Source organism: Salvelinus alpinus, chromosome 16, assembly GCF_045679555.1.
Source record: "Salvelinus alpinus chromosome 16, SLU_Salpinus.1, whole genome shotgun sequence".
Classification (NCBI taxonomy): domain Eukaryota; kingdom Metazoa; phylum Chordata; class Actinopteri; order Salmoniformes; family Salmonidae; genus Salvelinus; species Salvelinus alpinus.
Genome location: NC_092101.1, coordinates 8,923,236 through 8,936,887, shown reverse-complemented (window position 1 = coordinate 8,936,887; position 13,652 = coordinate 8,923,236). Strand labels below are relative to the sequence as shown.

Genomic DNA, 13,652 nt, shown 5'->3' with positions numbered 1-13,652 from the left:
ATTCCCCTCATTCCTTGAGCCTGAGCGTGAGGCAGCTGGCAGTGATTAGCGTATGATTCACTTTAGCTGCACATAGAGGCTGCTTGTAAAAATATGAACAGTACAACTGTTTCCTGAGTTTGTGCTGACAGCAGCTCCCGGGGGAGCGCCGCTCTCCGCAGAAACACATGGCCGCAGCACTGGGCCCGTGCCAATGGACGGATTAGCCGCGCTCGCCGCTAGCAAGCGTTCTAATGCTCCAATGCTAACGCTAGGCAGGGAGAAGACGTTGGTTTCGACACTGCGCTGGTTCAAATGGTTCCGTGTGTGTTCAGTGGAGAGGCGTGTGGCTCTCTAAGCTCGAGAGGCAGGAGAGCGACAGAGAGGGTTTGCTTTAGGATACGTGGTAGCATAAGAGGAGGCGCCTGAGTCCGTGGTTCGTGCATGGTGAGGTTTCAAATGGAAAGGTCTATATTGGACACAGTCTAAATACCTATCTCTAACACGTCTTTCTTTTATTTGACATAGCCTTATTTATTCACGTATGCATCCTTTATTTAACCAGGTGATGCCCATTGAGATAAGAATCTATTTTTCAAGGGAGCCCTGGCTGTGCCTGAAACATAATCTGTTCCTGTGGGGTGAAGAAAGGCTGTGCCAGGTGGTAGCACTGGGTGGTACTGACCTAGCTCTCTCACACAGTTCGAGCTATGTCATCCTGGCGTTAGAGGTGAGCAGTCATCTGAGGGCTCCACTGCCTCCGGCAACTCTCTGTCATCACATTCAGAGAGCCCGTACTGCAAACCATATGCATCCATCCACGGCACATAGTAACACAGCAACAGTTTATGTGTTGGCGTTCCAGAAACGCAACTGGAAAAGGGTACTAAGTGGCTGTTGAATATTTGTGAGGAGATTGGGCCTGTTTATGGAGATTTGTGTCTTACTGGTCTGGATATCTGTTTTGTTAAAAGTTAGGTGCTGGGAGCAGAGCAGAAATGGGATATTCGTTTCTGCAAATGGACTAAGTACAATTATTTTTCTAATAAATCTTCAAGAAATAGGCATGATTATTTGGGGGGGTTGAAATGCACTCAGAAGACATCTTAAATGTATCACCCAGATCTCCTTTAATACTGACAAGGGCCTACTGGGTTTTGTACAGTTGATATCGGAGGTTTACATACACTTAGGTTGGAGTCATTGCAACTCGTTTTTCAACCACTCCACAAATTTCTTGTTAACATACTATAGTTTTGGCAAGTCGGTTAGGACATCTACTTTGTGCATGACACAAGTAATTTTTCCAACAATTGTTTACAGACAGATTATTTCACTTATAATTCACTGTATCACAATTCCAGTGGGTCAGTTGACTGTGCCTTTAAACATCTTGGAAAATTCCAGAATATTATGTCATGGCTTTAGAAGCTTCTGATAGGCTAATTAACATAATTTGAGTCAATTGGAGGTGTACCTGTGGATGTATTTCAAGGCCTACCTTCAAACTCAGTGCCTCTGCTTGACATCATGGGACAATCAAAAGAAATCAGCCAACACCTCAGAAAAAAACATTGTAGACCTCCACAAGTCTGGTTTATCCTTGGGAGCAATTTCCAAACACCTGAAGGTACCACGTTCATCTGTACAAACAATAGTACGCAAGTATAAACATCATGGGACCACGCAGCCGTCATACCGCTCAGGAAGGAGACGCGTTCTGTCTCCTAGAGATGAACGTACTTTGTGCGAAAAGTGCAAATCAATCCCAGAACAACAGCAAAGGACCTTGTGAAGATGCTGGAGGAAAGAGGTACAACAGTATCTATATCCACAGTAAAACGAGTCCTATATCGACATAACCTGAAAGGCCGCTCAGCATGGAAGAAGCCACTGCTCCAAAACCGCCATAAAAAAGCCAGACTACGGTTTGCAACTGCACATGGGGACAAAGATCGTACTTTTTGGAGAAATGTCCTCTGGTCTGATGAAACAAAAACAGAACTGTTTGGCCATAATGACCATCGTTATGTTTGGAGGAAAAAGGGGGAGCCTTGCAAGCCGAAGAACATCATCCCAACTGTGAAGCACGGGGGTGGCGGCATCATGTTGTGGGGGTGCTTTGCTGCAGGAGGGACTGGTGCACTTCACAAAATAGATGGCATCATGAGGCAGGAAAATTATGTGGATATATTGAAGCAACATCTCAAGACATCAGTCAGGAAGTTAAAGCTTGGTCGCAAATGGGTCTTCCAAATGGACAATGACCCCAAGCATACTTCCAAAGTTGTGGCAAAATGGTTTAAGTACAACAAAGTCAAGGTATTGGAGTGGCCATCACAAAGCCCTGACCTCAATTGCGGGAAGGTTGTGGAAGGCTACCCGAAACGTTTGACCCAAGTTAACCAAATACCAAATACTAATTGAGTGTATGTAAACTTCTGACCCACTGGGAATGTGATGAAAGAAATAAAAGCTGAAATAAATCATTCTCTCTACTATTATTCTGACATTTCACATTCTTAAAATGAAGTGGTGATCCTAACTGACCTAAGACAGGGAATTTTTACTAGGATTAAATGTCAGGAATTGTGATAAACCGATTTTAAATATATTTGGCTAAGGTGTATGTAAACTTCCGACTTCAACTGTATATTGTAGAATGCTACAAAAAAATAATCTGACATTTCCTGTTGTTGGAAATGTAAATGACTGGACACAAGAAGAGGTTAGATTAAAAAGTGGAGAGAGTGCAGCTTTCTGAATAGGTAGAAGAACTGAATGGATGACATCCAATTGATGCTTTCTGGGACAGTATTTATGTAAGAGCATATGGTATCCTTTTGACAATCTGCTGTCATAACGCTTGAATGCAATAGAAGTTCACCAAAAACCCACTGCGTTCCATGACTTCTTTCACGTTGATTGCAGGTTTTTCCAACGTCCTAACAGCGCAACCATGTTTCGAATTCAAATGGCTGGAACAAGTTCCCATCTGGTAGTTATAACTCTATTTTAAAAAGCAATTCATCCCCTTGTTGTTGTTTTCCTTCCTCTGTGAAATGCGGTGCACTCAACGCAAAGTGTGACCCTTTGAAGTGTGAACTGAAGAACGTGGGAAATACACTCCACAGATCTTTCGGGTATTTGGCACAGTCCCGTCTAGTTGGCGCTATTCTGCTTAACGTTTCTAACCATTTGCTTGCACACATCTGTGTCTAATACCACCACGGACAACGCTTTATTTACTTCATCACAATCCAGAAAGCCTACGAGGAAGCATTGGTCGTTGCTTGCCCGCCCCGAGCCGTTCTGTCACAAACATGTCATGCTCATATGCCATCTCTAAAATATTGGAGAAAGTAAACACGAATAGGCTTTCTCCTCCCAGGCCACAAGGCAAGGAGTTTAAGGAAACGGGGAGCTTGGTTTCAGTCGAATGCACGCTCTCGTGTTTGTTGACTTTAGATCGTAACATGTGATAGGTGGAGGAAGTTTCCATTTACTGACTACAGTACATACAGTACAACATGTGTTCATCAGAGGGGTGTTCAGGACTCTTTAACTGCCCCAGTGTGTCGGTTAGATCACGTGTTGCTGAGTACGTAGCACTTTGATGAAGTGAGACGTTTGATTCAAAGAATCATACGTTAACCACAGTTGTTAGAGTGTACACGGGAAATCATTGTCTTTGTGCGCTTGAGCATCTGATTATGCACAAATATTTGGAAATTAGACAATGAATTCTCACTCTCGCTCTCGCTCTCCTGCAGGGTGCCGGGTCCTCTCCTCTCCCCAGGGATGAAGGGTACAGGCACTCCTCCCCTGGAGAAGCAGCAGCAGCAGCAGCAGCAGCAGCAGCAGCAACAGCACATCCACCCCCACCACAAGCCCTACTCTCATTACCATCACCAGGCTGCCAGTGACGGTAAGATCAGCCCTGACCAGAGTCAATTTCAACCCAACTGGACTATTTAGTGGGCTGGAAGCCTCAGAGCATTGGTTAAAGATTAAAATGTGTTTTACGCTACAGACTCAACTTTCTGTCATGTAGAATAGATCATGCAAGCAGTTCTACGCAATACATTTCTAACGGCACCTTTTAAAACATTCCATTCCATGGAATAGGCCTCACACTTTACCACCATATAAACATGAAAGGACACAAGTAGAGGAAGCAGTGTCGTAGAATTGGGACGCGGCCCGTAGGTCTGTCAGAGCGTTTAGCGTTGCGCAGAGAGAGAAGATTGCTGTCAGAGAGACAGAGCAGGCGAAACCACAGGCGGAAGCCTCCTCTGCTCTGAATTAGCCAACAAAACGCTGCCTTCTGTAGTCAGCTGTCTCTCTCTCTCAGAGCTCCACCAAGGCTGCTCTAGTTAGCTGTCACTCCAGACCCGCTCCCTAATGCCTTAAACACAGCTTTCCCTGTTAAAGATCTACGCATGGACGTCTCTCAAACCACGCTGTGGTCGGGGAGTTGCGTAAAGCGCTCCAGAAATGGGCTGCTTTCACATTATCATTACTTGAGTAGAAAAAGAGAAGGGGACAATTGACAAACGCTACCACTGAGGAACTGGAAGAGTTAGCGCGCTAACACAAATGTAGCGTTATAATAACTCGAAGCCACACAGTATATGGAATCACTTTGCAAACATAATAATCACTCCTTAACATACTGTATTGTATGGTCACAAAGAATGCCCCTTTCATACACTTTTATTTCCTTTTCTCCCCATCTCTTTACCTCACTCTTACTTACAGTTGTGGCTGCTTTGCGTGATGTATTGTTGTCTCTACCTTCTTGCCCTTTGTGCTGTTGTCTGGGCCCAATAATGTTTGTACCCTGTTTTGTGCTGCTAACATGTTGTTGTTATGTTGGGTTGCTACCGTGCTGTGTTTTCATGTGTTGCTGCCATGCTATGTTGTTGTCTTAGGTCTCTCTTTATGTAGTGTTGTGTTGTCTCTCTTGTGCTGATGTGTGTTTTGTCCTATATTTTTATTTCATTTATTTTTAATCCCCCGTCCCCGCAGGAGGTCTTTTGCCTTTTGGTAGGCCGTCATTGTAAATAAGAATTTGTTCTAAACTGACTTGCATTGTTAAATAAAGGTTGAATAAATAAATAAAATGAATAAATAGAGATAGATTGATTAAAACAGGCATTCCCATTCAAGTCTTTGGGTCTAGCAGCCATATTTCGTGTATCCATGAGTGTTCCATTTAAATTGCCATGGGGTGAAGTGCTTTTCACGTTCTAGTAATTCTATTTCAATTCTTCACTCTCTCCTTCCTTCTCTCCGTAGATTACCAAGGCAGCTTTCAGAGCTGCTTCCATTTTGGAGACTCCTACAGAATGGAGCAGTCTGTGAGTGGTGTTCACTTACCAGCGGACTCACATGGCTACACTTCCCACCAACACAACGGCTTCCACATGTCCAGCACCAGCGGTGGCTCTGCGGCAGGTGAGACTCTAGGATATATCACCTGCACTTCCTCCCTTTCATCCTCCTCCTCTGACATTTTATGTGCTTCCCTGTCATTATTCTCCATCTCACCCCTTTTTATGCAATTGAGTGTTTATTCTGTCTTTTTGCCTACTTCTTCACTTCCTAAACAAGCAGTATCTTGTATGTGCCTGTGTGATAAAGCAATTTAAAGACAGAATTTGAAGATATCTTGATGCCGGGTTAGATTAACCACATGCACACACACACACCTAAGCGTAGCATCAAAGCTTGTGTCTAAGGAGTCGTGACTTCTCCTCCCTCAGGCTTCAGCTTGGCCCAGGACCTCCAGGGGCCAGGGGGGTGCCAGTTCTCCTCCAGCCCAGAGGAGAGCATCTTCTTCCAGGTGAACAGCTTCGACCGCAGCCTGAGCCAGATGTCCTCTGTCTACACAGAGACATAGAGGACCGGTTGCTGCCCTATGTACCGCTATACTGGCCTCTCATGGAATATGCATTTCAATAGTCTGAAGTGGTAGCCTTTCCTTGGTCTCCGTTCGAGTTTGTACTGATCTAGAGGAAACAAGCTGAGTGAAAGCAAGCCAATCGGAAGCTTCCAGACCTCTGTGTTGCTTTTTTTGTTAGATCAGGGTGGATGAAGGGAAGGGGGACTAGGAAAGGCCATTTTAGAGTATTGAGATAGACTCTAGTATAATAAGTTATTCCATGGTTCCGCTAGGTCAATGGCCATCCTTTGTAGCTTTTTCTACTGCTCTGAAAGAACTGTCGTAACTCTGTAGTACGACAGAGCTCCCTACAGCTCTGCCCGAACAGATACCACATGGACTCAGACGCATCCAAATGGACACATTTCAACATGACCTATTCCAGAACTCCCTCTTTCTCTCTCTTTCTGTCTCTACATCATTCAATCTACTAAGAACTGAAATGTAGACAAATATATATCATTTTGCCGTGTTTTTAAAAGTGGAAAAAAAATGTATTGTTTGCATTCCTTTATTTGTTTTTTTTGTGTTTGTTTATTTGTTTGAATTGTCTGAAGATATTTCTGGATGGTAAATGGTGGTGGATGGTCATTCGTGAAATATTCTGGAACACAGTCAAATCTACTTTATCATGTGTATAAATGTACAGTTTGTTTAAAGCGATCTTCTGAATGTTTGTTATTCCCAAGTTTAAGAAATAAATACTATTACAATAATACAAATGGTGACTCTTTTCTTCTTACGGTGGTATGCACATCCATGGAACTATCGCAGGTGCAGGGTAATGCCATGTCATAGTAAAAGAAGAAGACCATTTTAATTATGGGAGCATTCAAATAAAACAGTGTTCAGGTATTCTTCTCATTTTCCTATGATCCTTACTTAGTGTTATTACATGGTTATAGCACAAAGTACATGATCCTTGCCTAATTTCAAGTTTCAAATAACTAAAGCACAATATATCTGCTATAATGTGAAATGTGCCCAACATATAACCAGCAGCCCCTCATAAAGTCGTGTATACATATGGGAATGTTCAAGTGGCAGACAAATTAGACAGTGGCGAACAGTTTGACACGCTGGTAAGTGAAGCCCCAACCATAGACCGACTCTGCCCTCTTGTGGGCATTCTCAAATACTGCAAGCAGGCTTACAAACCAAGACGTTTCACGCTAACAATCTGAAAAGTAATGCCGTTGTATTGAGACAACCTGCAAAATGTCTCCTCTAACTTTATATTTAAGTTGTATACGTGACAAACAAAAATACCCATGTCAGTCTCTATCCTTTCAATGAATGACAAAGATGTTTTCATTGGTTCACAGCCAGTCAAGGCCATCAATAACGCACTGGGCACACACTGGTTGAATCAACGTTGTTTCCACGCAATTTAAATGAAATTACTTTGAACCAATGTGGAGTAGACGTTGAATTGACGTCTACCCAGAGGGAAGTAGAGACCAGAGGGAACATTGTAGAATGCTTCACAAAAATAGCGCATCTCAAGATACTGTATTAAAAATGTTTACATTTGACAGTGAATTTAATTCAGGTACAGCAAGACACAGTGAGTGCATGATTGTCCATAGCCTTCATGTCTTCTTGCTCTTCCTGTTGAGGTAGCTCTGATAGTAGAAGTTGCTGAAGAGAGCAATGAGACTGACACAGTAGGCAAACACCACAGCGTTCATGGAGTCTGGGAAGTCGCACTCAGTGAAGAGGTTGTAGCCAGTGTGAGTGGTCAACAGGACAAACTGGAGCTGAAACACCAGTCGGGAGAACATTGGTTCGGGTTCAGAAAGTTTTCAGATACAGAAAGTTTTCAGATACGTTATACACTACAGTATATCCATTCATAGACGTAACATGATCTGTTTTGTACCAATATCCTAAGCTCCCAAAGAATCTTATCCACAGACTCAAAGGGCCAGTTTCCTGGACACAGATTAAGCCTAGTCCTGGATTAAAAAGCATGCTCAAAGAAGTTTCTCCATTGAAATAGGTTTTTCATCCACGATCAGGCTTAATCTAGGTTCAGGATACGAGGCCCAAGTGCAAGCCTACCCACTTTATGTTTAAGCCCTACTAGATGTATGCAGAGCGGAAGCTAAAGCCACTAACCAGCTGCAGTGAGGTCAGATAGCGCTTCCACCATAAGTACTTCTGCGTGTGAGGCCCCAGGGCAGCCAGTCCGTAGTAAGAGTACATCACGATGTGCACAAAGGTATTGAGCAGGCCGATGAAGAACGCTATGAGGAGACAGAGGAACACGAAACATCTCAGCCATCTGCTGCACGACCTCTACGTCATGAAAGTTTTGGACAATTTGCTATAGGATACCATTGTGATACTACTATGAATATTCTCCCAGGTAATGAGAAGTGCCAACCCGGGGAGTTGATAACAGAAATGTTACAAGATGTTAATGAAGCAAGTATTGAACAAATCTATGGCATTAACAAGTATGGCCCAGAGTTCTTCCTGGTCAGGACGTGATCAGGAAAAACTCCTGGGCTGCGGTCCAAACACTTAAAAGACACACCCTATCCCCTCAGCCCTCAAATTAAGTGGACACTTCTGATTAAGTATCATGACTTCTGAGAGAGTGTACACTTGCAGGGCAAGGGGCAAGGGAGGAAGGAATGATTTTTAAATGGACCACACTTGGCCGGAAATTCGTCACTCGTTCATCCCGCGATGATTGTGTTTTCAGCCACCGGTAGTTTGGGGGTGCTTTATATGCGCTACAGTCAATTATGAGTGCTTGTCTACTTATATTAAATATATAATTATTAATATAAGCCTCCTGTATGATATATAGCAAATGAATTAACTAACTAACATTAGCCTGCCTAGCTGGAACTTCTGAAGAAGGAAAATGTTTTATTTCTACAATTTCCAAAAGCTAACCAAACAAAAACATATGTACTTTTTACGAGACGTGTTTGTGCCGTCATGTGCATTAGTAGCACAATTTCTAACTTATTTGCATTCGTTTTTACTTACACTTGTATGTTGACTTCTCCATTGATGTTGTTTTTACGTTTTCGCTGACTTTTCTTCGTGGATGTACAATCGTAGTGAATTGAATTATGGGGAGTTTCAGGCCCCGGAGTGAACATCATTGTACACTCGCAAAGATGACTAAAAACGAGGGCTGAGGGGCTTACGTTGCAAACTTCCCTTGCTTGGCAAATCATTTGGACCGCCCTCCAAGATGGCAACGGGGATTCCCCCAAGGGCATAAGGTGAGGGTAAGTGGACGAGGGTGTGTCTTTTAAATGTTTAGACCGCAGCCCTAGTCTTTGTCATGCTAGACTTACATTGACCTCCAGCCAGATACTTGACCCCTGCCCACCAGTTGAAGATCATGGTGCCATGGTGATAGACATGCAGGAAAGTCAGCTGACTGTTCTTCTTCCTCAGGATGAAGAACACCTGCCAATTAAGAGTTTGAAATGGGTTTAGAATGGGCTTCCAGTGTTTCTCTTGACTCTGATGCTAATCCTGGCCTGGGCTATATTCATTAGTGCATACTGTAAGAAAAAGTTTTGGAACGGAAAACATCTTGGCCATGTTCTGTTATAATCTCCACCCGGCACAGTCAGAAGAGGACTGGCCACCCCTCATAGCCTGGTTCCTCTCTAGCTTTCGGCCTTTCTAGGGAATTTTTCCTAGCCACCGTGCTTCTACACCTGCATTGCTTGCTGTTTGGGGTTTAAGGCTGGGTTTCGATGTAAAAAGGGCTATATAAATACATTTGATTTGATTTGATTAAGTAGTCGCTCCCCATTTCAGTACTTTTTCCTCCGTTTGGTGCCTAGTGAATACTGGGAACACGACCCTGATTTTCAATCTGCTTTACCGTGTCAGCCAATTCTATGACCTTGGAGAAGAAAAACCACCAGCATACTTTGGCCATCTGGTGAAGAAAGAGAGTTAGGCCAGTTAGGTCAACTATATCAGGGGTCCAACGGTGGTTGTACAATATGGAGTGTTCAGATGCACTCTCACCCTCATCGCCAGTGGACTAGTGCTGTAATCCACAGGTTGACACAGGTAACTGTAGTTAGACAGCAAGGACGTGACCAAGAACTGCAACATCAAAACACTTATAAGTCAGGTGAAACATGTCATTATAAAGCATAATGAGTTCCAGTTCCGTGGCTGCCACAAACAAACACACACACACACACACACACACACACACACACACACACACACACACACACACACACACACACACACACACACACACACACACACACACACACACACACACACACACACACACACACACACACACACACACACACACACACTTTGATGGGAGTAGGAATACACACCTCATGGAACATGTAGACAGACAGGCAGACCATGGCGAAGTTGTAGACAATGAGTACAGCCTTGAGATCAACTGGTTCCCTGCGTTTCATCAGCTTGGGCCCAGCCCAGACCACACCAAGATAGAGGAGGAATATAAAGGCCACTGGCATGGGGGAGTAGACCAGTAGCCATGGGTCTGTCCTTTTATCTGCAACACATCACTGTAGTACTAATACATACAACTGAGTCATATTCACTAGGCACCAAACAGAAGAAAGCGGACTGAAACAGGACGGGCCTACCTGAACTTGTCCAATAGGAGCCACTCATTTTCACTCTCTGTTGCAAGATGTTTGGCTACGGTTTGAAACGGAGTGCACTAATGAATACAACCCTGGAGAAACCTGAAACCCCACCTCTTTAAGGAATACCTAGGATAGGATAAAGTAATCCTTCTAACCCCCCCCCCCCCCCCCCCCTTAAAAGAGTTAGATGCACTATTGTAAAGTGGTTGTTCCACTGGATATCATAAGGTGAATGCACCAATTTGTAAGTCGCTCTGGATAAGAGCGTCTGCTAAATGACTTAAATGTAAATGTAAATGAGATGGGTTGATTGTATTTGTAGTAGCCTATATTCTGATATCTGTTGACTGTGTGAGGGAGGCTAGTGATGCATGTTCTACAGTGTGTGTATCAATTGCAACTAGATAATCCCATTTTCATGTCAGTCCTGTGATGTACTGTGTTCTTGGCCACAAAGCAGCCATTATGTAAGAATTGGCTGCATTGCAAGCTGTGATACACATCCACCATTTCATTCACTACCCCTTCACACTATAACACTGTAGGCTTTATTTTCTCCTGATAAACAGGCTGAAAGAAATGACTGCACTTTTAATTCAAATACAGTGTATAATAGTAGCCTATCATAAAGACTGTACACAAATTATGCAAATACCTCCATTCTCTAAAATCCACTGGCGCATGGACTGAACGCTTTGCCACGTTGAAGCCATTTGACACTGTTGGAACAGAACGTTGGTCATTGATAATTAACAACGGAGGTCACTCTTTGCATAATCAAGTTGTGAGACAGACCACACAACGACCAAAGTGTAGGATTTACACTTTCCCATTTCGCATTCTATATATCTTGGTGAGTCTGATACAATTCACTGAATCACCAAACAATTTGTCAATTTCTTGCACATGAGAGGCGCAGTATAACCTCAATGCATCTGACAAGCATTCAGTGGACTTTAAACATTGTTTTAGTACGCAAGTAATCACGTTGTTAGCGTTCATTTAATTAGGCTTCTTTGCGTTTCACGCGCGCCATAAATTCATATAGTTATAAACATCCATATTTGTGAAGATATTTATGTTAAGCTTTTCGCGTGAATAAATAAAATACAGAGCTGTGCTACGTGAATGAACTGCACTTACCCGACTAAAGCGTTGGACTGCTGACAGCGCGCGCTCCACACAGCATTTTGATTGGACATTGCGACAACAGCTCGTATAGGCGGGTATCGCAACGTTCTTCGGGAATACGGAAATCGCAGTTCTTATTGACCATTTGAGCTTGCGTTCAGCAAGACGAAACCCAAAGGCTGCCATAATATTTATGTAGGCTCCATAAAAATAAACCACATCGTTGTTTTGTTTAAATTATTTTATCGTGCTCAAGATGGAGATGATGGTATGCTAGATATCAACAACAACAAAGACGATACACTGTATCTTCCAGTTTTAGTCTGTCTACATGTCTTTAGTCTCCTCAATGCATGTGCATCTTTGATTATATCATATGACAGAGGTAAAACGCACCAAAGCATATTTTATGCAACATATAGGAGGCCACTGTTGCAATGTATTATGGAAGGATGAAATAGTATGAATGAATTCATCAAAATAAAGTTAATGAAAATATGTAAATCATTATGTATAAAATGGATAATGTCCCCGAAGCCGGTGTTTGACGGCCCGAGACAAAAAAAAAAAGGGTCAAAATCATTAAAAGTGTTATTTCTTGTCCTCGAGATAAATTATTCAAAATTGTATATAAAAAATATATACACTGGATCAAATTTAAAAAGGATCCTTATGTGTCGCTCTGGATAAGAGCGTCTACTAAATGACTTAAATGTAAATGTAAATGTGTGTATGCCTTCATGATAATAGAAGCATAGTGACGTAGACTTCAAAGTAAATTTGATACATTTGAAACTATTCTACTTCAGTGGAAGGAGGCAATGTTTCAATGTCCTAAGTGCTGCTCAATCAACTTCAACGAGAATAATTAGGAATAAATGTATACATAAAAAAAATATATTTCCTAATTTTTTTCTTCATAAAATTGTATCACATAATTACAGTGTATATATAGCATGTATAGTATTCTAAGAATAAATAAATATCAATTGAATCAGGTCGTTCTGAAGGAATGGCAACTCCTTTTAGTGCAGCTGAAAGACAGCGGCAATACAGAGAACGACGTAATGCTGACCCGGAAAGAAGGAAAGAGTATCTAGAGAAAGAGAGGGAGAAATGGAGGAAAGATAAAGAGACAGGGAAGAAGGACTCAGTGACAGAGTGCAGCGTGCAGAAAGGAAGCAATGGAGAGATTCAAAATGGATACTCAGAGCCAGTGCGTTGCTGCAGTCCCAAACACCCCCCTCAACTCCTGAAAATCAGCTTGGGTTCCTCTCCTCCTCTGTGGAGATGTTCTTCATTACTGAGAGTGATGTTGAGGCAAGAGCAGAGGTAACCCTCCTTCCTACCCACATATATACATTTTTCTTGTACAGTAGCTGGTTGAGTATTGAAATATATAAGGTGGTTGTTACTCTTTATATCATATCATATGCTATCTCTTCTCACCTCAGATGCCATTTAAAGGAATGATGAAGATTCATCAGGGTATCAGTGTCTCACCAGGCCAGATAAAATACAGGGACATTACTTGTCTGTGCAAGAAGGATAGTGGCATGTTGGACTGTCCTTGTTTTCAGCTCAAAGAGGCAACTCTGGGTGACCCTGCAGCATCTAACCAGCTCCCTGCATCTCATGACAAGGCTGACACCACATGGCGACCTGGCACCATTGAACTTAATCACGTAGGGGAGTGGTGTGTCCATTATGACCATGAAGGATACCCTGGCATCATCATGGATGTAGAGGAACATAACATTAAGGGGAAGTGCATGCACCTGAATGGCATCAACAAATTCTTCTGGCCAAGCCCAAAGGAAGATATTTGTTGGTACTCTGATGGACAGATAATCTGTCTGATGCCAGAGCCACAGGCTGTTAATAAACACTGAGCAGATGGAAAAATCCACTTGGAAGTATGTGGAAGAGCATTTGGGGTGAAAGGGGGGAAAGATGGAAAGAGG

General features: G+C 42.7%; 2 protein-coding genes across 3 annotated transcripts in view; one reads left to right on the top strand and one right to left on the bottom strand.

Moving 5' to 3' along the window:
* LOC139540733 (zinc finger protein GLIS1-like) overlaps positions 1-6,648 on the top strand; it is a 246,306-nt gene extending 239,658 nt beyond the window's left edge. For both annotated transcript variants that reach the window (XM_071344650.1, XM_071344649.1), the window contains exons 9-11: positions 3,753-3,907; positions 5,281-5,439; positions 5,748-6,648. In XM_071344650.1, coding sequence (XP_071200751.1) covers positions 3,753-3,907; positions 5,281-5,439; positions 5,748-5,884 — 451 coding nt within the window. In that variant the 3' untranslated portion in view covers positions 5,885-6,648. The remainder of the gene's footprint in view (positions 1-3,752; positions 3,908-5,280; positions 5,440-5,747) is intronic.
* A 70-nt stretch (positions 6,649-6,718) lies between these two features.
* On the bottom strand, positions 6,719-11,792 carry LOC139540735 (very long chain fatty acid elongase 4-like). The gene is made up of 8 exons (XM_071344652.1): positions 11,701-11,792; positions 11,213-11,276; positions 10,273-10,460; positions 9,941-10,021; positions 9,792-9,848; positions 9,250-9,364; positions 8,048-8,175; positions 6,719-7,686 (listed from the first exon to the last, which is right to left on the bottom strand). The coding sequence occupies exons 2-8, from the start codon at positions 11,268-11,270 to the stop codon at positions 7,519-7,521; spliced, it is 795 nt and encodes a 264-aa protein (XP_071200753.1). The 5' UTR covers positions 11,271-11,276; positions 11,701-11,792; the 3' UTR covers positions 6,719-7,518.
* Between the last annotated feature and the right edge of the window lie 1,860 nt (positions 11,793-13,652).